Genomic DNA, 25926 nt, shown 5'->3' on the forward strand with positions numbered 1-25926 from the left:
TTATTCTGATTTAGGATGAAGCAGCTTTGGTCTTCTATTGACCTTAGGAACCCCACTATGGCAGTTTAGGCTGAGCTGGAAGTAGCTTTGTAGCAAATACCAGGATATCAGTACATAACAGTATACAGTTTTTAAAATTCACCTAAAAAAATTTGCTTATTTAGAAATCATGTATATGGTAGTTTCTCCCAAAGAAATCACACATACAGAGCCATCCTATTTATCCAGCTCAGCTCTGACTGAAATCCATGTGCTAACTCCTTGTATAACATACCTCATCTTGTTTTATTAACTTACAACCTATCTACACAGCATCAAAAGAAAAGGATTCTACAGAATACTAGAGGGTCTTGAATCCCTTTTTCTGACTAAAGGATTTTTCAGTTCTATTGATTTGACTTGGTATTTCTGAAGCTTGAGTTAATTTACCTGAGTCCTAAATACATACCCATTTAGGGGTATAAAAACTACTTTGCCTCTACGCTAGAGGATGAACATTTTCTAATTCAAAGATGAAGGGCAAGCCAAGCATTGTGATGCATGCTTGTAATCCTGACACTTAGAAAGCTAAGATAGGTAGATCCTAGGCCAGCTCGACTACCAAGTGAGTTCAAGGCCAACTCAACTATATAGTGAGACTCTGTCTCAAAAAAAAAAAAAAAAAAAAAAAAAAAGATGAAGGGCAAGTGGTTGGATTTTGAATGCAAGGATAAAACAGAGCTTGTTGCTCCCAAGTGTTAAATGCAGGTCACCTCTTAACAAAACCTGGCTTTGTGGACTAAGCATGAGGTCAATCCCTTGCTGGTATTTTCCTTTCAAACTAGTTACCTCTACTCCTGCAGTACCATTCTTTTTCAGTGTAATTCCCCAGCCTCAGAAAGACACCAAGATTTTGTGTTTTCACAAGTGAAAGATAGCAAACCTTAGTGTCAATGCCAGAATCCTTAAGCCTGACTTTAGTTTCACTTTGCTGAAAATGAATTTTGGCCTGAGGATTCCCCAAAATTTCAGCATGCTCTGGCTGGTGAGCAAACTTTGTTCGAAATCCCATAGCTAAAAGAGCTAGTATTTTCATGTTTCTCTGCAAAGGTGGGGAAGGCTTTAAGTCAGGCCTCTATTATTAATGTGCCAAGACACCAGGGTCTATATTCTGAAAAATGACTAGCCTCTGAGGCATGAGGGGTTTATCTCCTGGGTCTGAGGACAGTGCAAAGTGCAGAGAGCATCTCTAGGACAACAAAAAAAAGCTGCTGGACAAAAGCTGAGTACACCGATAATCCCACCTGCTCATCCCTCAACCTACTAAAAGCTCTGGTTCATCTCATTTGAAGACCATCAAATTGTCTTCCTACAAATCTTCACTTTTCTGATTTTCTTAGGGACTATCACCCTACATATTGAATCTTTTGATTTCTTTTAGAAAACACCATCAGTTACCAATTTTAGATCCTTCCTCTGTATCTGTGTGCCCATACCTACCCTCTACCCATATTTTCACTAACCCACCACACTAAGATTACTGCCAACTGGCTTCACATAATCAGCTATTCCTTTAAATCCTTTTTTCCAACCTCTACAACTTTGATTGTCCTTAGTACCCTCTTAAGTAGTCGTGATTCCAACCTCCTGCTATACTATTCCATCTCCCAGAATGGAATCCTTGTAGAGAATAACTACATCAAGTCCTTCGTCTCTCCACTCATGGAAACAGATCATCTGAAAGGACCAAAGGCCACGTGCAATTGGGTTTCCCATCACAAAGCATCAAATGTTAATGTCACAATGTTATCCATTGCACATTCAAAACCACGCGACCAGGTACTCTTTCTGTAGCTGCTTCACTGTACACTGTTCATTCAGCCCATCCCAAAACAAACCTGACAAGGACACAAGAACTGCACATAGAGAACAGGCCTACTGGGTCTTTTATGCAGTTCAGCACAGAAGGTGACACCACAGTAAGACAAATGAAGTTCCAGTTTGGGTGCCTCCATTTCCCACCCCTGTATCTTGATCCAGTGGCTGCCAAAACCAGAAAGAAATGAGTAGGGTGCTTGGTCATGGGGAAAGCTGCTGTGGTTGGCCCAGCAGATGGGGGAAGAGGAAGGTTTCACTTCTTCACAATTTGAATGACATCCTCGTCCTCCAGTGTATGGTCTTTACCCACTTTCTGAGGATTGTGTTTCACAGAGAGACCCCAGACCAGAGCACTGTATCAGAGGAAAAGAAAAAAAAAAAAAAAATACAGTCAGTGTACATAATAACCTACCTTCTACCCTATTTTCTTGGATGCTAACATTTTCAGTTTTCATACCCCATTGAAAGCTGCAGACTTTAAATAGCCAACCCCTTCCCCAGGTCAAGGATCACTCTTGAAGCTAATGGTTTTATCTTCCCCAGCACTGTGATACACTGAACCTTCACATAGAAAAGAGCAAAGCCTTTTAGAAGCTATTTGGGTCTTCTTGTTCCAGAGTCAGTTTAAGAACGTCAAAGACAGAACCATGAGTAGTAGTATAAAGAAGCTATGGTTTCAAATTAATAGGACTTCAAAAATCCAAATATGACCTGTTAAAAAAAAGATCCTAATCCCTGTAGTCCCAGTACTTACGAGGCTGAGGCAGGAGGATCACTGTGAGTTTAAAGGCCAGCTTGGGCTACCAAGTGAGCTCAAGTCTAGACTGAACTACATAGGGAAACCCATCTTTAAAAAAAAAGTACAGAGAAAGAAACTGAAAAATTCAGACCACAGACTAATTCATGCAATGTCAGCTATAAACTGCTGGAGAACACCTGTATTTAATGGAGTCTACTGAAACACTGGGCACTGATAAGAAACAAGTGTATCGCATCTGCCAGGCAAAAAATGTTCTTTCTTCTCTATCAAGCAAAAACTTGTTTTTTGTCCCTTCCTAATCTTCTGGAATATACACAGGTAAATGATACCAAAAGGCTCCAAAATTGATATTGTCAAGGAACCAAAAACACTACTTTAAAAAATCTATACATATTTCGAAAAGAGGGCCAGGGATTTAGCTCAGCAGCTCACGCACTTGCCTGGCAAGTGTGAGGTTGTGAGTTCGATCCTTGGTATCAGGAAAAAAAAAAAAACTACTAAACATGATACTAGTTAAAAACAAACAGGCCTGGGTGTAGGCTCCGTGGTACTACTTATTTACCTAGCATGCATGAGGACTTGGGAGTCTATCCTCAAACTGGAAAAATAAAGGATTAATAGGTAATCAGGTATCACAGATTTAGTAAAATGAGTATTTTATACACACATACACAAATTTTTCTTTTGAGACAGAGTCTTGCTGTATAGTTCAGACTTGCCTTGAACTCATGGCGATCCTCCTGTCTCAGCTTCCCAAGGGCTAGGATTACAGGTGTGCAGAACCACACTCAACTACATACACACATTTTTCAAATGCACTAATAAATAATATAGGTAAATGCAGAGTGACTATTTTATAATCTTATACTACAAAACTACCTTTTAACTGCCACTTTCTTTGCCTAAAGTAAAATCAGTGCTCCCTACTTTGTTAATAGCAGTGTATAAAAAATTCAGCCCTTCTGAAAAGCAATGTTGTGAAATATAACAAAATCCATACACAGACATTTCATTTAAAGATTGAATTACCTTCCTGAATTGTTGCTAGATTAGGAACTGTATATTAGTATGTACGTTATAATATTCATAACAAAGAACAGATCAAAGGAAACTCAAAGTTGGTCATTTGCTTTTATTTGAATAATTCTTACATGTATAATAGAACATAAAGCTATAGTACTATACTGTATAGTACAATCAGCAAAAATTACTATACTGTATAAACAAGATGTACTATACCAAAAAAAGACATTGCGGCTCTATAAGCAAGATGTACAGAACTGTACAGAAAGAAAGGACAGTAACCTGGGTGTGACAGCATGTGCCTGTAATTTCAACACTTGGGAGGCTGAGACAGGAAGACTGCCAGGAGCTTGAGCCCCGCCTGGGCTACCTAATGAGTTCAGAGCTAGCCTGAACTACACAGCAAAACCCTGTCTCAAAAAAAACAAACAGCCACCCATTTTGGACTAATTCTTTCTCCCAGGGGCTATTTCTATTTCCCAATAAATTTTTCTACTTTTAAGAAAAAAACAGATAGCTCTTAAGTCCAAGTAGTAGGTCTAAGTCTGAATAATCTTTAACGAGGTAGGTCATTAAATGAGAAATTCTTATAATTATTAATCCTACTTGTACATGACAGAAATTAAGAGAAAGGTCTGTGAATAAAGACCAGAAAACTAAACTAGCAAAGACCAGAACATAATATGGGTATGAAAATGACATATAGATGCCAACCACGGTAGACACATAATTGTAATTTCAGCTACTCAGGAGGCTGAGGTAGGATTCCAGGATCAAGCCCAACCTGGGTAACCTGGCAAGAACCGTTCTCAAAATAAAAAACATAATAGGGTAAGGATGTAGCTCAGTGGTAGAGCACCCTTGGGCTCACCCAAGAATAGAGCACACAAAACCACCAGGGGACCTATCTATAAAGTAATTGAAGGTATAAAACACACATACATATATATTTGGGCTGATCAAATAATATAGTGTTTAAATTTTAAAAATACATTAAAAGTACATTGCTATAAGCTGGGCATGGTGGTGCATGCCTCTAATTCCAGCACGCTGAAGGCTGAGGCATGAGGATCACTCCAAGCTCAAAACCAGCGTGGGCTACAAAGTGAGCTCAAGGCTCCATATGCCTTCTAACTCTTCATCAAAAGGCTATGAAAGGTAAATGTTCTGAATCAATTCTGCCTTAAAGCAACCATGACATTCTAATTAAAGACACAAAACAGGACTTCAGAACAGCTTCAGAAAGTGGCAACAATGATAGAGTGTATTGTTCAGAATGGAAAGTATTTTGAGAGGAATTAATGGCTTGTGTCTTTTACTGTAATTATTTTATTTCATTTTATTTGTTTTTGGTACTGGGAATCAACTCAACAACTTTGCAATTGCCAGGCAGGCGATAGCTGCTGAGCTGTATCCCTGGTACTCTGTAATAGCTTTAAAAACTTTAACATTCACAAATAATCAGATCATGTACGTGTGTGTAAATAATCAAAGGATGTATGCATGTAGCCAAAGAACTAAAGGAAATAAAAAAGGGATGTTAAATGTTAAAATTATTAGACTTGCAACTGAATTATTTCTGTGATTAACAGCTTAAAATGCTACATACGGGGGCTGGGGATTTAGCTCAGCAGCATAAGTGCCTGCCTTGCAAGCAGGCAGTCGTGAGTTCGATCCCTGGTACCAGTAAAAATGAAAAAAACAAAAAAAAGCTACATATGAAATTAAACAAAAAAATAGGAAGACAGTGAGTAAATAAAGTTCTACTTAACTTTGATATATCTCTTTTCTAAACTATTTTCCCTCTCAGCATTAATTCACCAGTAAATTTAGAGTTGTAAGGCTTTGAACAGTTTTGCCACCGTAGAAGGCAGAAATGATATAGAAATCTAGGGGTCAGAGTTTTCCCTCAGTGGCACAAGTGCGTGCTTGGCAAGTGCAAGGTCCTGAGTTTGATTCCCAGTACAAAAAAAAAAAAAAAAATCAAAACTAATACAAGCATTTGGGGCCAGGGCTATATAGCTCAGCAGCAAAGCGCCTGCCTGGCAAGCTCAAGTTAGATTTTTGGTACCTATATATATATATTACTGAAGGAGCTGTCCTATAGGACAAAAAAAAAAAAGGAAGAAAGAAAAAAAGGAAAAAGAATAGTATCTTTTACCAAGATTCCACTTTACTAATTCAAGTAATTGTGAAGAGTCAATGGTTTGAGTATAGAATATAATTTTTTTTTTTTTTTTTTGTCTTTTTCCTTTTTATCAGTACCGGGGATCGAACTCACAACTGCCTGCTTGCAAGGCAGGCGCTTATGCTGCTGAGCTAAACCTCCAGCCCCAGAATATAATTTTTTAGAATAAAAGAATACCAAGTTATTAGAGACTTTTTTTTGTCTTTTTGAGAGAGTCTCGCTATGCAGTTCAGGCTGGCCTTGAGCTCATTTTGTAGCCCAGGCTGGTCTCGAACTCACAACGATCCTCCTGCCTCAAGCTCCTGAGTGCTGGGATTACAGGCGTGAGCCACCAAACCTAGTGAGACATTCTTAATATTCTTGAAATTTTTAACTTTTGATGCTGGAGGTTGAACCCGAACCACTGAACTACACATCTACCCAGAAAAAATAATTTTTTGTTGTTCTAAATTTTGAAATTTTTGCCAGGTATGGTGGCACACATCTGTAATCCCAGCACGTGGGAGGCTGAGGCAGGAGAGGATTGTTGCAAATTTGAGACCACCCTGGGGTTTAAAAATGAACTTAAGGGCCAGCCCAAACTGCATAGCAAGTCTCTGTCTCAAAAAGACAAAAACTAAATTCTAAAATTTTCAACCTCTGTAAAAAAAAGAGCTACTATCTATAAATACTATAAAGTCTGATTAAATTATTTCTCTCAGGATATAAGGGTAGAACAAATAATATATGTATTTATCCTTCTGTATCTGAGAAGCACTAGTTCTGGTACTCTTCCCATAAGAAAATTTGCAGGTAACTCTCATATAACATGGCATAATATTTACACAGAACCTGTACACATGTAGCTCCATATTTTAAATCATTTCTAGATTATGTATAATACCTAACCTAATGTAAAGTATATGTAAATACTTGTTATGCTATGAAAAAGGAAAAAGCCTGGATATGCTCTGTACATACACAATTGTTTTTCTAGTTATTTTCAATCTACAGTTGCTTAAATCAACAGACACAGAATCCACAGACAGAGAGGTCTCATTATATACTAGAATCTTTTTCTTCTTTTTATCTTTCAATAAAATGGTTTGAAAAGAAAAAAGAAAAATATACAGTAGAATTTAAAAAGTAAGTAGTCTATAGATGACAGAGGCTCTTTCATTTGTGGGGAAAAGAGGTGAAAAATAAATGGAGGCAGACTATAAAACCCTATGGCACTGACCTTGCATAAGAGATAAGAACATAAACTCATTTTTTGGGAGGACAGACAGGGAAGGAGGGAAGAAAAGAGGGAGAGAGAGAAAAAGAAAGAGGAAGGGTAAGACAGGTACAAATACATAGATGTGCATGCAATTGTGGCTTAATATCCTTGTATACATTTCCAAGCATTACAGCTGAGAGGGCCTATAAGCAATAATAGCCTACTATACATACCAGTGAGTACACCCAGCACCCAGATTTTTTATTTTATTTTATTTTTTTTTTGGCTTTTTGAGACAGGGTCTTGCTATGCAGTTCAGGCTGGCCTTGAGTTGACTTTGAAATCCAGGCTGGTCTTGAATTTGCAATGACCCTCCTGCCACAGCCCCGAGTGCTGGGATTACAGGCATATGCAACCACACCCAGCTAGCACCCAGATCTTCAATACCAGGGCTCCTTGGAGCAGGCAATAATCAAAATCCATCATCAACATCCAGTAGTTCCAATACTTAGGAAAGTATGAAAGATGGCAGAACACAACAGGAAAGAGTCCTAAAAGTCAAAGCTTGAAAAATTTGAGCAACAAAATAATGGTAATACTGGATTGTAGTTTACAGAATAAATTAAATATCTAACTTCTCATATTTATGTAAATTATGGATTAAATAGAGAAGTGACATCTGTAGGTCATAGTAGAGTTCCAGTAAATAAATACAAAATGAAAAAGAAAAATAATCAGCATTTGGCAAAAGTAAGAGTATAAATATTTCAGACAAGCCCACAGATAGATGCTAAAATCAGCAGACAAAAATTTCAGAAAAAGAAGATTTGCACTGGATATATAGCTCAATGATAGAGTGCTTGCCTAGCTTACATGAGGCTAGGTTCAATTGTAAATTCCACATAAAAGTACAGGGAACAAAGACAAAAAGAAAAAAAAGAGCTCATGAACCTCAGACAAATCCAAGATAAGAAACATCTGACAAAGTAACTAGTAAACAATTTAGAAGGGTCAAAATCATCAAAAACAATGAAAGCCCATGGAAACATTAATGGGAAACTAGAATACTGGAAAACTAAGGAAAAATAAAACTAGAGGTCATGCAGTTTCCTGGAACACTAAAAGGACACTGGTAGGGAAAAAAAGTAAAGTTCAAATAAAAGCTACAGTTTGTTAGTATTTTACCAAAATTAATCTCTGATTCTTATAATTGTACCAAGGTAAAGTGAGCTGTTAGCATTATGAAAAGTGAAGGATAAAAGAAACTTTTTGTACTGCTTTTGAAACTCTTAAGTCTAAAATTAGGTCAAAATAAAGTAAAATTTTGGGGCTGGGGACTTAGCTCTGCGGCGTAAGCACTCGCCTGGCAAGCACAAGGTTATGAGTTCAATCCCCCAGTACCAAAAAAAAAAAAAAAAAAAAAAAAAAAAATTGCAGGCTCAATCAGCAGTATAAGTATAAAATAGAATAGCAGAGTTCTGCCAAGCTTAAAAGTCTGTTTTTTGCTTTTGAGAAAGGCTTTACTATGTAGTTCAGGCTGGCCTTTAACTTCATGGCAATCCGATCTCAGCTTCCTAACTGCTGGGATTACAGGTGTGTGCAACTGTGCTCAACCATGCTTAAAAGTTAGAGAGGGACTATGTTCCTAGTGGAGGCTGGTAAAATTCTGGAAGAAATATTAGATACTGCCAATGGGAAGATGAACTAATGAAGGCAAGTCAGAGCCTTTATATAGTTAAGCCCTGCTAACCTGAAGAGGCTTCTGAAGCTCGTCTTGCTCTAACCAGATATAATTTTAAGATAATATGTGAAGCTCAAGCCAAGTGAGCACTTTAGAACCTGCTACCTGGTTTATTTAAACCTATTCTAATAATTACTGTTAGTAAAATTAGTATCTTACAAGGAAAAAGAGTCACCACAAGCCCACAACACTTACTATTTAAATTCTTTGATAAGATTTTTGTGAATCTTCATGCAGAAATCCTCCACTGTGGTCCTGGAATAAGGCAGCACTACAGGAGATGTGTAATCTGGTAACTGACCTTTGGGTTTGGTGTAGCTAAAATAGAGCAGACATATAGGCAGCTACTTTAAGACTGCTGTATATATTGAACCCACATCACTCCTCCATCACCCTGGAGGTAAGACCAGAACAACCTCCAATCCGAGGAGAAAAGTGCCTTTTTATGACCTATACAGGAAAGGAACCACTTACTTTTCTCCATTTTGTGAATGAATTCCAAAGTCTATCATTTTAGTACAGCCTGGTTTAATTAATTTCTACAGCATCATTACCTCAACCACATAAGGACTTACATTCTCACTAGTTTCAGATAGTCCCAGATCTTCTCCAACAAGTCATCAAAATTCCAGCGATGATGGGCAGAGATGGGTACACAGTGTGGCACCTTATAGATGATATCCAATTCCTCAATGGAGATCTGATCAATCTTGTTTAACACATAGATACAAGGGATATATACTCTACAGAAGTAGAGGAAGAATGTAGTTAACAAAACCATCAATCCAACAACTAGTAGTCCCATACACACCTAGATCCCAAATGAGGCTCTCAAAAGAGAAAATAAATGATTACAAAACAAAAGAACAAAAGTTTCCTACTAAAATAAGTAGAAAGCTCAAACAAAGATTGAACCATAGATTGACAAGTTACAAAACTCAGGCCCTAGTCCCATGTATGAATATAGCTCCTGGTTCCCTTCAAAGCTAAATCCAAGTACTACAGGGTTCAGGATGTAGCTAAACCATAGAATGCCTACCTAGCAAACAAGAAGACCTAGGTTATACACCTAGTACTGAAAAAACAAACAAACGAACAAAACGTAAGTATAATTTCTAACAACATATTTCATAATTTTTTGTTAACACAGATTCTTTAGTGTATTTCCTAATTTTTTAACAATAGAAGATTTTTAAGCACAATATGTGGTAATATCATTCTAGTATCCAATTAATATGGTAGCTAAGATTACTAATAATTAGGCAAGCCATAACTATTTACTTACTTATGTCTTTTTTTGAGACAAGATTTTGCTATGCAGTTCAGGCTAGCCTTGAACTCACTTTGTAGCCCAGGCTGGCCTTGAACTGGCAGCAATCCTCCTGCCTCAGCCTCCGGAGTGTTGGGATTACAGGCATGCGCTGCCACATGGGGTCAAGCCCTAACTTCTCAAGCTTCAACTGACTCACTTGTAAAATGATGAACTCAAAGCAGTGGCTTTGAAATGAGAATCCAAATCATCAAACAAGTCAACAGAAATCGTTACATTCAAATACTAAAAGTAACTTTTAATAATAGTTTAAATTATTAACATGTTAATAATAGTAATGTTTCATGGAATAGTTTCAGCAACACACTCAGGTTGGAAAGAACAGACACAGTCTGGCCTTTCACTTCTGTAGACCAGCCTGTAAGATTTTTCACATGGATTTATTTTAGAAGAGCAAACTTACCTACTTTTTCAGTCATCACTTGAAAAAGTTTAGAGGACAGCCTCATTCATAGCAAATAACTGAATGGAAAAATTAACCATCAAAAATAAAACTGCCAAAAATAAAAATAAAAATAAATCAAACTGCAAAGCAAAGACAAATGTTAGGAATTAAGATCAACCATCAAGGGGCTGGGGATTTAGCTCAGCGGCATAACCGCCTGCCTTGCAAGCAGGCAGTCGTGAGTTTGATCCCTGGTACCGATAAAAATGAAAAAGACCAAAAAAAAAAAGATCAACCATCATTTAAGATAAAAGCACAACTGGAGTTAGAATCCACATCTGTCCAATTCATGATTCAACACTGCTTCCATCACAATGGGTATTTTTAATTTTTTGTTTTGTTTTTGTTTTTGAGCCAGGGTCTCATTATATAACCCAGGCTGGCCTCAAACTTACGGCGATGCTCCTACCTCAGCCTTCTGAATACTGCCTTAAAGGAGAATGCCATTATGCCTGGCTTGCATCACCATAGTTTATATTCAAAAATCAGAAAGTGTTTTGTCAGTACCTGTTTCCTTCCACCACATCAATGAGGTCATCAGCTGTGGCATCACTACGCAAAGTTACATCAGCATTATGAATTTTGTATTCCGCCAGAATGCTCTTCACAGTTTCAGCATCCAGCTCACTCTGAGGGCACTGAATAGGTATAGGAAACAATGACTAGTCAGGGGATGGAGGAGTTACTTATGTACATATCTGTATAACTCTAGCTAAAGTGCAAAGTCATTATTAAAATTAATACCTTAGATGACAGCAGCTAGTTTTAGTAGGAAATAAACACTAAATATTTTTCCAAACTCGAAGGTATTAATGGGCTGAAATATATGTCTGTTTCTACCCTCTCTACCATTCCCCCAACCTTAGTCCCTCATAATCTGAATGTTGGAGTTCTACCTTCAGCATCTTAGAATGAAACTACATTTGGAGAGGGGCTTTGAAGAGAATTAAGAGTGAGGTCATTAAAGTGGAATCCTAATCTAAAATCTATATTGCCAGCACCTTGATTTTGGACCTCCAGAATTATGAAAATTAATTTATAATGTTTAAACCACCTATTGTGGTACTTCATTACAGCTAGCTAACTAACAGTCTTGAATGCTCAAATCTACTTTTTTTTGGTACCAAGGATCAAACTCACAACCTTACGCTTGCCAGGCAGGCACTTGTGCTGCTGAGCCATATTCCTACCCCTCAAATCTACTTTTAAGAGAGAGACAAGAAGATTCTTGACACACAGTTCAGGCTCTTATTATGTAACCCAGGCTGGGCTCAAACTTGTGGTGATCCTCCATGCTTCTTAGCTTCCCCAGGACTGGGATTACAGGCCTGTGTGCCACCATGCCCCACTCAGCACACTGGTTTGTTTGCTTATTTGTTTCCTTTGGCTTGGGTTAGATTCCATGCTGAGAGGAGTGGCCTTAGCATGGGAGGGAAGAAACCCTGCAGACCCCACCCGTATCTGCTCAGCAGACAGGTCCCTCAACCTCCACCTTGCCTCAGGCAAAATCCTTTATAGCCAATCCTCTTCTGTCTCTGCAGCCAGAGTCCCCAGGTCCTGTGTGCTAAATAACACTGACCTGTAAGGCTTAAAGTGGTAAAGATGCTGCCAAGTATTTTGCTCTGGTGGTCCCTGGGTAGAGGCTCCTTCACTCAGCCACACACAAGCTCTATGTGATGTGTTTCTTACCACAGTATGGACAACAGCAACAACCCGAATGCTCAAATGTAAACATTATGACAGCGTAACAGAAAGATCTTTTGGGCAGAACAGCGTAAGTCAGAAACAATGACTTTGTTTCCAAGATTCTAAAACTTCTCGGTTTTGTCTGAAAAATCTTATGTCCTTAAACATCTTGTTTGTTCTATTTATCCTCACTTTTTTTTTTTTTTTTTTTTTGGTCTTTTTCCTTTTTATCGGTACCAGGGATCGAACCCACGACTGCCTGCTTGCAAGGCAGGCACTTATGCCGCTGAGCTAAATCCCCAGCCCCAATCCTCACTTTCTTAGTAATTTCAGCTAGGCTTCTGGATTGTAAGTTTGATGATATCCAAATGTATCTCTAGATATGTTTTTTCATATGCCTTTCTAACCGAAACATTTTAGTATCTAATTGACATCTCAATTAGAGCATCCTCTCACCTCCAAACTAATTCTATTCAAAGTCCTACAATTTTAGTAATAATTCATTTTTCTAATTCAATACAAAAATCTGTCACCTCTGAATCTTTTTCCATAATCCATAATCTAACCCAAGAATAATGCCCAATAGACTACTTTCAAAGTTTTCCCACAATCCACCACTTCTCTTTCCCTTCACTATTACAACCCTGGTCTAAGAAGAAGCCATCACTTCTCAACTGAATTATTGTGACAAGAGTATACATGAAATCAGTGTTTTGTTACTATTTTGGTTTTTGTTTTTTGAGACAGGATTTCACTATGTAGTTCAGGCTGCCCTTGAACTCATTTTGTAGCCCACAATGGCCTCAAACTTGCATCGATCCTCTTGCCAGAATTATAGGCATGAGCCACCAAGCCCAGCTTCATTTTTGAAGCAGGGTCCTTGCAGGCTGGTCTTGAACTGACTGTAGCCCAGACTGGCTTCAACTTGCAGTGATCCTCCTGCCTCTGCCTTAGCCAATTCAATGTATTTCTCAACAAAAATGGCCATTATGACCCCATTAAAACCTAAATCATTTCCTTTTTTTTCTTTTTTCTTCTTAAAATAAAATGGATTGGGAGGGGGAAATCTAAATCAAATCCTATTACTCCATGGTTCAAAACCCAAGCAACAGTTAACCATCACCAGTAAAGCAAAAGCTTATATAGCCCTATGCTATGACTCTATCTCTACCTACTCTTCTACTGACTCTCTCTCTTGTTCCTCAACCATATAGTGTGCTCTACTTCAGGGACCTCTACTTAAATTGCACTTTTATATATCTAAGCAAAGACTTCTCTGACCAATGCATTTAAAAATATAACTGCCACACCACTATCCTTTCCCTCTAGTTTAATTTTGTTCTTTATTTATCACTGTCGCAAGGAAAGGTGGCGCACAACTGTAATCCCGGCACTTAGGAGGCTGAGACAGGAAGATCTTTGCAAATTCGAGACCAGCCTGGGATACAAAGTGAGCTAAAGGCCAGTCTGAACTGCACAGTGGAGACCTTGTTTCAAAAAGACAAAAAAAAAAAAAAAAAAAAAGATTTATCATTGTCTTATGCACTATATTTTACTCGGTAATTTTGTTTGCTACTATACCCAAAAGTAAGTTTTTGTCTACCTTGTTCCCACTTCTGCTTTCCCATTACCACCACCAATGCTCATACCAAAAAATAATGCTTGGTCTCTATAAATTTCTGTTAAATGAATGAAAACACAGGATACTGGTAACTAATCATTTTATACAAGAGTAAGATTGATCCACACTTGTACACTACCCCAAACAGAAAATCCAAAGGTGGAAATGAAATTGCCAATGTAAGTCTAACCTTAAAGTCTTTGTCAGTCATTATCACATCATTATATTATCTCAACTAGGGCAAGGGAAAGCAAGAAAATTGCCAAATTCAATGTCCATAAACCCTGATCTACTCCCTATTCTTAGTTTCTTCAGTAGCCTGTCTCATGTCATCTTCCCTACTTACAGTCGCTGTGAGATTGATGCCTCCCTTATCTTTCTTCTTAAAGCCAATGTTAGGAGGTTTGCTATTCAAGCGAATACCAAAGCCTTCCAGCTCATTTTCAATTATCTTCTTGTGTCCCAAGGGTTTCAAGACATCCAGAACGATCAGGATTAAATTACATGTTCGGGCCACTGCAGGGGGGAAAAATTATAGCCAAATTTCAGCTTAACTAACTCAAATAAAGGCATTGTCTCTCTATACTTAAAAAAGATGAATTTATTTTACAAATATGGACACATAAAACTATTACAGTGACAAAGATTCATATCAGAGATCAATTTATAGCATATATCTCAAAATCTTTATATATTCACCCAAAAGTTGACACAACTTCTACAATATACTAATTTAAAAAAAAAGTCAAAAATGACTACACGGTGGCACATACCTATAGTCTCAGTGCCTAGGAGGTTATGGCAGGAGGACTGCCATGAGTACAAGGCCAGCCTGAGCTACAGAAGTTCATAGTGAGACCTTGTCAAAAAAAAAAAGAAGATACAAACCAGGCAATAACCTAAGAGCTTATGAAGATTTAAAACAGGAAGAGTTGTAAAAGAGCATCTAGTTAGCATACTTTTAATCAACTCTGAGGTACAATTTACCAAAAAATAAATTGTACCAATATTACGCACATAATTTGATGACAGATATGTGTACCTGTGTTACCACCATAGCAATCAAGATACAGAAGATTCACTTCACAAAAAAGGACTTTTGTGCCTTCTTTAATCTTTTTCTCTATTCCTAACCAACCACTGACCTGCTTTCGGTTTACCACAACTACCTTGCACTTTTTAGAATTTCATGTAAATGGAACCACATAAAGTCCAGGCATGGTGGTACATGCCCGTAATCCCAGCACTTGGAAGGCTGAGACAGGATTGCTATGAGGACATGAAAAGATGACTCAACATCATTAGTCATCAGAGAAATGCAACCATAATGAGATATTAAATTCTGGCTAGAATAGATAAACTTAAAAAAGAATGGCATATCAAGTGTTGGTAAGGATGTATAGCTGTTAGAATTCCTGAATACTGCTTATGGGAATATAAAATTATACAAATCCCTGGATAACTATTTAGTACTTTCTAATAACCTATGTGACCCAACAATTACACTGCTATTTAACCAGAAGAAATGAAAACATATGCCTACAGAAAGAGGTTTGTGAATGTTCACAGCAAATTTCTACCTAATTACCCAAACCTATAGCCAATCCAGGTTATCTTAAGGGAGGTGAATAATACGTAGATACACAAATGACAGTACATCTGTAACATGAAGTATTTTTCACTTATAAGAAGAGATGTATCAACAATATCTATACAACATGGTTAAATATTTTAAAAATGAAAGATTCAGGCACAGAAGACTACTTTTTTTTTAAAGTCAAGGTCTTGCTATATAGTACTAGCTGGTCTTGAACTTGTAATCCTCCTTTCCTCTCAAGTGCCAGAATTACAGGCATGTACAGCTCCTTTTTGTGTTATCATCTTTTTGTGCAGAATTTCACAATGTAGTTCAAATTCACTCAGTTTGCTTGGGGGAAAATCTAAACATAATCAAGGACAGATTTTTTTTTTTTTTTTGTCTTTTTCGTTTTTATTGGTACCAGGGATCAAACTCACGACTGCCTGCTTGCAAGGCAGGCCCTTATGCCGCTGAGCTAAATCCCCAGCCTCCAAGGAAAGAATTTTTGTTTCAAGTGCAAGACAAAATTGCTCCAAACCTCTGCCTGCAACTTCCTGGGTCTTGGTCCAAGTGTCAGACACCCAATGTGCCTGACTCACGGCACTTGAGGTTTGACTGTCCCTGCTCTTAAAGGGGCTAGATCAGCCAAAACCTCCACAGCCTACTCTGAAGAGGCCCAAGAGACCCTATAATACCCCTGTCCGTGGACATTACCATTTCCTGTGAGGAACCCTGGATGTTATGAGCCAATTCGATTACTTCATTTGATTCTGACTTCCATCTCTGGAAAACCCTTCTCTGGATCTATAGCCATAGCCTAGTACGGCTCTCAGTAATTTATTTAATCTCCCTCTTTGTTATACTCTGTCCTTCACAAGCATGAATATCTGACCTACTCTTCCTATTTGGGTTCTACCTCCCCAACATAACAGTAACCTTACTCTCTTCCATCTAATAGACAGCTCAATAGTCACTAACTTTTCTCATTGTCTTCTGATAGGTCTCTTTTCTTCAACCCAGATAGTGACCATAATACCCCCAAGGTAGCTGGAAGCACAAAACTCCCATTAGGTAGGGTCTACAGCCCCTTCCAGCTGGAAGAAGCTACAGAAGACAAAGACCTCTCCTCCCTAAAGAATCATGCAGATATATGTCTCAAAGGGAAATCAGACTCAAAGATTAGAGTGTGGCAAAGCTGTTTGAGGAAGCAGACATGACCTGTTAGACATGCACAGAGTGGTCCCCAAAGCCCAGCACACAGACCACCCATAAAAATTTAAGCAGGTTTTTAGGATGGCCTAGACCTGATGTCAGCCTGAGGAGTGAGTGATAAAAGAGTTTTTGCCACTGGATTCTCTCTTACATAGTGGTTCACTCTCACCTTGTAAAGTGTACTTCTTTTCCTACTTTTACTTGGCCCAAATTTGTGCTAAAGAGCCTGTTTCTTTTCCTACTTTAATAAAACTTTGCTACTGTTAAAAAAAATTTTAAAAAAGAAAAAAATATTGGACAAAGTCTAGTATTTACTTCTTTTTCTGTCCTTAAATTTTTCACTTAAAAAGGGAGTCTGGACTATGACTGCTGGAGGTCTCTTGAAATTTTGACATTTTACTCAAATAAAAATGTTTTGACATTTCAGTACTCTTTTAAGTATTAAAGAGCTAAGGATGTAACTCAGTGTGAAGGTCTAGGATTTAATCTCCAGTACAAAAAGAAGCAAAGAAAGGAAAAAAGTAAAAGGAAGAGGAAGAAGACAAAGACGGAAAAGAACCACCACCTCCACCCCTAACCCTCACAGGTGAAGGATGCTATCACAGGATTGTGGCCCTGGGTTACTTACCTGCAATGACTTGACGACCTCTACCTTTCCCATCTTTGGCACCTTCAATGATACCTGGGAGATCTAGGAGCTGCAAGAATAAGGGCAGGCAGAAGGAGAGGAAAAGAACATAAATTTGAACAGGCCAAACATGATTTCTTAAGTATCCAAAATTTAGAAATCAAACTTCCTTACAAGTCAGTGTGTAATTATTTTACTTGCACTAAAGAGCAAGTAAAATGTCAGCTACAGTCTTTTTGTATACTTTTCCTACATTAAAATGCCTAACATCTCCCTATCAAAAGTAATAGTCAAGGTCAGAGTTACAAGACTTGCCTAAAGTCATAAACCTAAAATTCAGATTGTAATTCATGCATTTTGGGCCAAAATCTATTATTCTACATTACTGTCTTTCAGTGCTTCCCTACTTTTCAGAAAGCTGAGCCTCCACACAAATTCCTCTCTGCAGTTCACCGCCAGACCTTAATAATACATGGGATATTGAGACTTTAGTAAAGCCCCAACTCAAAAACTTCTGCAGCAATTGTTAATCACAGAAACACAACAGAATCAAATGGAAAATATTAAAGATGTTGACAGATAAGACCCATCATTACAGATTCTGATTTGGAATGGCCACACAAGGGTGCCAAACCCTCCACAGGTAACTATAATGTGTGTCCCCAATAAAAAACTGCTTTAAAAAAAAAAAAAACTGACTGCTTAATTGTTCAGGAAATGCAGTAAAGTAGAAATTCACATAAGTCAGAATTCACTTAATAACAAGAACATCAAAAGCAAATGTGATTCAAATGCACAGCTCATCAAAACTACAAACTATTAGTTACAGTTCTTAAGAGTCTATCAAAAACAATTTAGGGCTGAGCTGGGGATTTAGTTCAGCAGCCCAAGCACCTGCCTGGCAAGGGCAGGCCATGAGTTTCATTTCCAGTACCAAAACAAACAAACAAACAAACAAACACTTGGCCATAAAAAGTTAAAAAAAAAAAAAAAAAAAAAAAAAAAAAGAAAAAAAGAGAGGGAAAACTATTTATTTAAATCATGGAATTGTACAAATTTAAGAATTAGATACCAAGGCCAGGGATACAGATCAGCAGCATAGTGCCTGCCTAGCAAACATGAGGTTTTGAGTTCAAGTCCCAGTTTAAAAATAAAATTTAGATATTAAAACTACTTCACACTTGCATGCCTTCACAGATTAAAATAGGTAACGTAAGTGTGTGAGTTAAGGGGTCAGGGATTTATCTCAGTGGCATAAGCGTCTGCATGGCAAGTGTAAGGTCATGAGTTCTATCCCCAGTACCCAAAAAAAAAAAAAAGTATGCGAGTCAACACCGTGTAATTAGGAGTTTTAGGAATTCTGGCAAGATGAAACACACCCCATAATTCACAAAGCACCATGTATCACATCCCTAGGACATACACCTAGCTCTTTTTTATGATATCCCTGCTAAGTACTAGTTTAGCCACCAACACTTTTATGTACTATTTTTAGGCACTAAGAACTTACTTAACAAAAATCCCTTTTCTGTATACCTATCCCACTAAGTTACAGATAACAAAAACAGTTTGTTTTTGGTTCTTTTCTTTTCTTTTGGTGGTAAAAGAGGATTAAACCCAAGGCCTTCAAATTGAACTACATCTAAAGTCCTTCTTTAGTTTTTTATTAAGACATGTTCACCCAGGGCTGGGGATTTAGCTCAGCGGCATAAGAGCCTGCCTTGTAAACAGGCAGTCGTGAGTTCGATCCCTGGTACCGATAAAAACGAAAAAGACCAAAAAAAAAAAAAAAAAAGACATGTTCTCGCTAAGTCACTAAGTTGCCCAGACTGGGTTCAAACTTCCCAGCCTCCCAAGGTGCTGAAATTACAGACATACATCATCATGCCAGGCTAAAAGAGCATTTTCAAAAACATTTCACAGTAAACATCTTAAGTACACCTAATATAGTTACATGATTTCTGAAGAAAGAAGGGAAAACAGAGGCAGAATGGATAGGCAGGAAAGTGCCCTGCAAATAGGGCAAGAGGGCTAAAAAACCAAAACAAAAAAATCAGGTGAGTAAAATGAGTGCAGCTTTTATAGGGGGAAAAAAATCAGAGAGAAGTTAGGCTTTTTATTCTGCTACTGTCAGAAGCCCTGAGACAGGTGGTAATAAAACCTCACAAAGAAGTCAGTCTTTGAGCTGCCAAATCTAAGATTATTAAGACTGAAATGAACTAGAATCAAGCCATGGTCCATACACCTGTTTTTTTCTAATTCTTATTACATACATTTAATATATATGATCTCCGAAAAAGACATGACCCAACACAGTTTCTACATGGGCACCTGGTCAACAATAAAAAAAGTCACTAAAAAATACCACCAGAACACACAGATTCCGTCCTACCTAAGATTCCATAATAAAAGCATGAATGCATCCCAAACTCATTGTGTAGCTCAGCAGTAAGAAAAATACCTATACTTTGGCTTCCAAACTAAGTACTAAGGTAAGGTAGTCTGGGGAACCCAGTGAGGTGACAGGTAGGGTGTCAGATTGGCTATCCTAAATTTTCAAGAGAAACACAGTAATTTTTTTTTGAAGAAACACAGTAATTCTTGATTTGTATCAGATATCAACACAATCACTAGATCCAGTAGTTCACAATTTCAGCAACCCACTAGACTGCTTTCAGTTACATCCAAATCTTGGAAAGTTGGATTTTTTTAGCAGTTGCTATGGAACAAATAAGAATCACACAAATACTAGTATGAGAAAAGAAATAAACATGGCAGTATCTGATTTAATCTAATTCTAAGGTATGTAGAGTTATGTAGTGCCCAACAGGTGCATATCCTATTAGTAAATATGTCAATTGTTTGGACTGAAGTTCCTAACAAATGGAACTATTTGGGGTTTTTCTGGGATTGAGACAAGGTCTCACTTTGGAATCCAGGCTGAACTCACACCAGTCCTCCTACCTCAGCCTCCTGAGCAGCTGGAATTACAGGCATGTACCACTATGCCCAGCTTTACAATTTTTTTGCCTAAGGAACACATAAAAAATTGGCACACACCTGTAATCTCAGCTGCTCAGAAAGAGGCAGGATTACGAATTCAAGGTCAGCCTAGGCAATGAAGTAATACCTTGTCTCAAAATAAAATAAGAAAATCTAGGGATGCAGCTCAGCACCTTCTAGATTCAATCCCCAATACAGAGAAATAAATGAAACACAAAAAGGTATCAGGAAATAATTGCTGAGACACTCAGGGTACAATGAACCAAGAAAGTCTGAGTTCTTAACAAAAATTCAAATACCATGTAATTCAGAACTCTGCATTCTTAACTGTGCGCCCAATAAAAATATATTCTACTATATTCTACATGTACCTTCTTCCATACCCATGAGTAACCCTTGTTTAGGAGATCTAAAACCATATTCTAAGAATGTGTTGGGCCAGGGATTTAGCTCAGCGGCATATAAGCGCCTGCCTGCCAAGCACTAGGTCATGAGTTTGAAATCCCAGAAACTTTTGCCAGGGATTTAGCTCAGCAGTGTAAGAGTCTACATGGGGAGCACGAGATCATGAGTTCGATCCCTGGTACCAAAAAAAAGAAGACGACGACGACGATAAAGAAGAAAGTGTTAGAAGACCAACTTCATTAGGCCTCACACATAAGAAAGGGTCTGACCACATTCCTTATTAATCTAAAAGTTTTTAATATAGAAATTCCTAACTACAAACAAAATTCAACTTCCTTAGCAGGCACACAAAGCTTATAATTCAGTCCCAACTTACCTTTCGAGTTTCAGCTTTCAGCATTTTGGCTCCACACAGATTCTCACATTACAGCAAAATACTTACATTACTACTGCCTCAAGTGGTCTTCTCTTTCCCTTCTCAGCCTGGTGAAATTTCATTCTAATTTCAATTCTTACCTCCTATGTCACTGCTGACATCAAGTCTTTGTCTCACTAGAACTTCATCAACTCTCAGGTGAAAAACATTTTTACAGGTACCATCCCTCTATTTTTTCTATTCGTTTTTTGCTTTGAGTCAAGGGCTTGCTATTGTAGTTCAGACTGGCTTTGTATTCACAGCAATTCTCCTACTTCAGCCTCCTGTGTACTGGGATTTTAGGCATGTAACCATCATGCCCAGCACTAATCCTCTATATTATTGGTTTCTGTACTGCTCCATCTGCCCTGTTAGACAATAAAGATTAAATCAAAAATCAACTCAGTGTGCTGGTACATGCCCTGTAATCAATCCCAACACTCAGAAGACTGAAGCTGGAAGATCACAACAACCTAGGCTACCACTAAGTTCAAGGCCAGTTTAAACTACATAGAGACCCTCCTCAAAAAAAAAATGAAAAGTAAGGAAAAAAAAAAAAATCAGACCTGGCATACAGTGAGCTCCCACAAGTACTCCTTATATAAACAAAAATATGGATCTCTTCCCTTCTTTGGCCTGCAGGCCTGACTCACCTGGATCTTGGCACCCTTGTATCTGATTACACCAGGCACAGTAGTCAGAGTAGTGAACTCATAGGCTGCCACCTCAGAATATACTCCTGCTAGGTTACTCAGCAGTGTTGACTTCCCCACAGATGGAAAGCCCACAAACCCAATTCGAGCATCACCTGTCTTGGCCACATCAAAACCTAAAGCAATAAACGTCAAAAGAGAAATTATATGTAGGTAAGTTAAAATTCATGTAATTCCTTTCACACTTTTACTGTTTCTCTCTAGACCCTGGATTTCAAAACTTATTGTTTACTTCTTAAGTAGAATTAAAGTAAACATAATTTCCTCCACATCAACTCACAACATTCAATGTGGTATTCATTCCTCTATCATTAAAATTGTTATATACTTTTTTAGTATCTGTATTTAAGGAATGACTACTTTAAAAACGAGAAGTGCTTTGTCTTAAACACTCTGTAAATGCTGTAACTAATGGTTTTATTTTGTTTTGTTCTGTTAAATGGCTGCAAAAGTACAAAACCAAATCTGCAGCCTTTCCCTAGCATATAGAGCTTACAGCATTCCTTTAGGTCCTAATCTTCTTTCTCTTGGCTTCAACTTGTTATTCTTACCTTGATTTTCCCATTACAACAACTTCTCTACTTATTTTAATCTTGGTAATGGTATAGATTCATATACTTCTACAAGTCAATGTAAATCTGTTTTGGTTCAGTACAGACTATAAATAAAACTATAATTTACTTAGATAATATTCATTTGCCTCCGAAACCAGCAAAGTAAAACAAAATAAACATAATTCAAAATTCAGGCTTAGGGAGAAGGGCTGCAACTGTCAAAAAGCTTAGCATGTTCAAGACTTGGGTTTGATCCTCAGCATTAGAGGAAAAAAAGAATTTAGAACATACAAAACTGCTCTGACAGAAAAATTACTTTAAAACCACAGAGGGGCTGGGAGTTTAGCTCAGCGGCATAAGCACCTGCTTTGAAAGCAGGCAGTCCAGGGGCGGTGGATTTAGCTCAGCGGCAAAAGTGCCTGCTTTCCAAGCAGGCAGTCGTGAGTTTGATCCCTGGTACCAATAAAAATGAAAAAGACAAAAAAAAAAAAAAAAGAAAGCAGGCAGTCCTGAGTTCGATCCCCGGTACTGACAAAAAAAAAACTTAAAACCACATAGAGTATTGACAGAAATTATACCACAAAATATTGAAAAACACAAACCTTCTCCTGGCCCACCACCACCACCACCTTTTGGTGTGATGAGTTCTCTACGAAGCTTAGCAAGGCGAGCCTTAAGCAGCCCTAGGTGATGTGCTGTGGCCTTGTTCTTCTGAGTCCGAGCCATCTGTAAGAGACAAATAGCAGCAATACATCAGAAGCCATTCCCACAGGGTTAAATATCCAGGATGCTTTCCCCAGCTAAGAGAGTAATTTTTTCTAGGACCTACTAATGGCAGTATACTAATCTTAAATATGTTTTTTAAAAAAGAGTAAAAATACATTCTATCATCCAAAAGAAGCAAATGAGGTCAAATAAGACAAGATCTAGGTCATTCCAGCTAGCAGCAACAGACCAGATTAAATCCATTTGCTGATTCCTTTTCTAATGCTTGTAATGTGGTATGCCCATCTGAAACAGGGTCACGATTTTTCTGGCTTCAAAAAGCTCTGAGCGATAATCCATAAGGCTGAGGGCAAGAGAGTGATGAGTTTGCCTGAACTACATAGAAATACTTGTCTCAAAAAAAAAAAAAAAAAAAAAGCTGAGGCACATGCCTGTAAACCCAGCACGCTGGGTAAGTATGAGCCCCGCCTGGGAAACAGTGGCTTAATGAAATGCAGTTCTGTGCGGAAGCCTTGGGTTCGTTCCATTACAAAAAATGGGGGGTGGGGCACAAAATTACACAAGGGTGGAATTATCAACTACAAAACAAATGAAAGATACAAAATTGGGGCTGGGGATTTAGTTTAGCTCAGCGGCATAAGCGCCTGCCTTGCAAGCAGGCAGTCGTGAGTTGGATCCCTGGTACCGATAAAGAAAAAAAAAATACAGAATTATAAAATAAAAAGCCTTGTCTGCCTCAGGCAACAGTCATTCAATATCCAGGTGGAATCAAATACCAAAACACTCATCAATTTACTTCCAGATCCTAATGCCGAAAAGCAATAGTGTCAAGGGAATCATTAAAGTACTCAAGATTCGGCGGTGGAAAGGACAGGAATGACATGGAAATATCCTGAGATACATGACTGGTCAGGACGAAGTACAGTACAGGAATCAATCAGAGAAAAAGTAAACAGAAAACTCGTCAATGCAGAAGCTGACACTGGAAAATACAGACCAGATGCCCAAGGCGCCGAATAGGGGCCAGGCAGAAGGGAGTCAAGGAACAACGGCACGGGAGGCCAGAAGAGAGTACAAGCTGAGAGAAACAAGAAAGAGCTGGTCCGGGAGTGGAAGGCTACCAGGAAGAGGCCTGGCTGGGCGCAGTGGGAAACGGCCGTATTTTGACTCTACTGAAGAGAAGGGAGTACAAGACCTACACTTCCGACGAAGGGATGCTCGGGCTGGGAGTGAAGCGCCAGCTGTGCCCATTACCTCGGCTTCGATCTCCGCAATCTTTGCTAAAGTGCTACTCATGGTGACGAGTCCAGGGGGGACGCAGTAGCCTCCACACTAGCTATCTTCCCTCACACACCACGCCACCGACAAGACACCACCAGGGATGTGGCAATGCGCAGACGCGTTACTTCCTAAGTCTCGCGAGATATCTCGCGAGAGACTCGCCAGGAGAAGTACTCTCCTCCTGCTCAGTGGGCCCCTCCCCGTATCGCGAGTCAGTGCAGTGTCATAGAGCCCGCGGGAGCTGTGGCCAGAGAGGCCACCCCTGGACCGGCCTCCCAGAGCGCGCTGAGGGTCGCGCGCAGCTCGGTCCCGCCGGGTCGGATCTGCGGCCGGCTTCTAGCTCCATACGATTGGTAGCGAGCTTCTGGGTGCCGTAACCTCCAGGCCCTGGCCCAGGGTAAGAAGCGGAGTCACGCCCCTGCCGTGCATCTGGTTGGCACCTACAGATCTTGGGGTCCCCATCTTTACAGCAGGAAAGACACCCCAAAAGGCTTCCTGATTTGGCACAGAGACCAATTGTAAACCTGTTTCCCCAAAAAGAGAATACCACCACGCAAAACTATTTTAGGTGTCTGTTTTGTTTACCTGGGACCTCAAATAAAGTGTGAGGCACATGACGAACCACAGCTAATCCATGATTGAATGAACAAATATGAGAGAACCAGTAACTTGTAACATTAAAAAATCGGAAACTGTTAACTCACTAGCAGCGAAAAAATAAAATAATAGCACCTCTGTTCTGCAAATTACAATTACAGTCAGAGACGAACATTCATTTATCTGGGCTCTGACTAGAAGAATGGCTGCGTTAAATGGACAACTGTAATAACTACAGGAGGGCAGTTCTGTGTGTATGTGTGTGCGCGCACGCCTCTGTTTAGTTTTCTGAGACAGAGTCTCACTAGTTATTTCAGGCTGGCCTTGAACTCGGTGATCCTCCTGCCTCAGCCTGTTGAGGTGAATGTGGCTGGCATGCTCCATCATGCTTGTCTCAGAACAGCAGCCATGCAGAAATATCACTTATGTTCATTTCTATAAGTGGATTTATAGAGGTGTAGATTTATGAAAGTGTATTGGTTTTTGTTTTTGTTTTGCATGGTAGGGATCAAACCTAGAGCCTCCTGCAAGCCAGGCAAGCACTCTACACTGAACTACACCCCTAACTCTAAGAGTTTATGATTAAAAGGGCTAAATAAAAGGATTCAGGGCCGGGAATGCAGCTCAGTGGCACAGCGCCTGCCTAGCAAATACAAGGCCCTGTGTTCGACCTCCTGTACTAACAAAAGGATACACACCCAGCTCTTAACAGTGGGATGAAATGTAAGGGGAAGAAACTTTTCTTTTTTGTTTTTTATATGTTTCCTTATTGTTTAAATTTTTTTACAAGTTGAATATATCCACATATTACTTGTGTATAATAATAAAATTTTAAATTTCAAAGATACTTATTCCCTCAAGTGTCTTGTCAAGAGGAAGGCAGCAGGTCCAGGAGCTGTGTGGTTTTGAAAGCTGCTTGCTTCTGCATCAATGAGTTCTTGTTGATAGATTGATTAATCCACTG

The 25926-nt window shown here is 38.8% G+C and overlaps 1 protein-coding gene across 1 annotated transcript; it reads right to left on the minus strand.

Moving 5' to 3' along the window:
* Window positions 1-1896: 1896 nt before the first annotated feature.
* Window positions 1897-24527, minus strand: Drg1 (developmentally regulated GTP binding protein 1). Its single transcript, XM_003478296.5, has 9 exons — window positions 24339-24527; window positions 22961-23084; window positions 21745-21920; window positions 17269-17338; window positions 14196-14365; window positions 11050-11180; window positions 9343-9510; window positions 8963-9085; window positions 1897-2210 (listed from the first exon to the last, which is right to left on the minus strand). Exons 1-9 carry the CDS (start codon window positions 24378-24380, stop codon window positions 2111-2113), a joined length of 1104 nt encoding a protein of 367 aa, XP_003478344.1. The 5' UTR covers window positions 24381-24527; the 3' UTR covers window positions 1897-2110.
* Between the last annotated feature and the right edge of the window lie 1399 nt (window positions 24528-25926).

Source organism: Cavia porcellus, unplaced genomic scaffold, assembly GCF_034190915.1.
Source record: "Cavia porcellus strain 051 isolate PalLab524CR breed Dunkin Hartley unplaced genomic scaffold, mCavPor4.1 scaffold_16, whole genome shotgun sequence".
Classification (NCBI taxonomy): Eukaryota; Metazoa; Chordata; class Mammalia; order Rodentia; family Caviidae; genus Cavia; species Cavia porcellus.

Bases quoted from the DNA above. Each gene is read 5' to 3' on its own strand.
- Drg1 (XM_003478296.5), bottom strand. From the start codon at position 24,380: ATGAGTAGCACTTTAGCAAAGATTGCGGAGATCGAAGCCGAG. The intron at 9,511-11,049 runs GTACTGACAAAA...CTACTTCTGTAG, and splicing joins GATGTGGTGGAAGGAAACAG to AGTATATATCCCTTGTATCT. The intron at 9,086-9,342 runs GTAAGTCCTTAT...GCTCTATTTTAG, and splicing joins TATCTGAAACTAGTGAGAAT to CTACACCAAACCCAAAGGTC.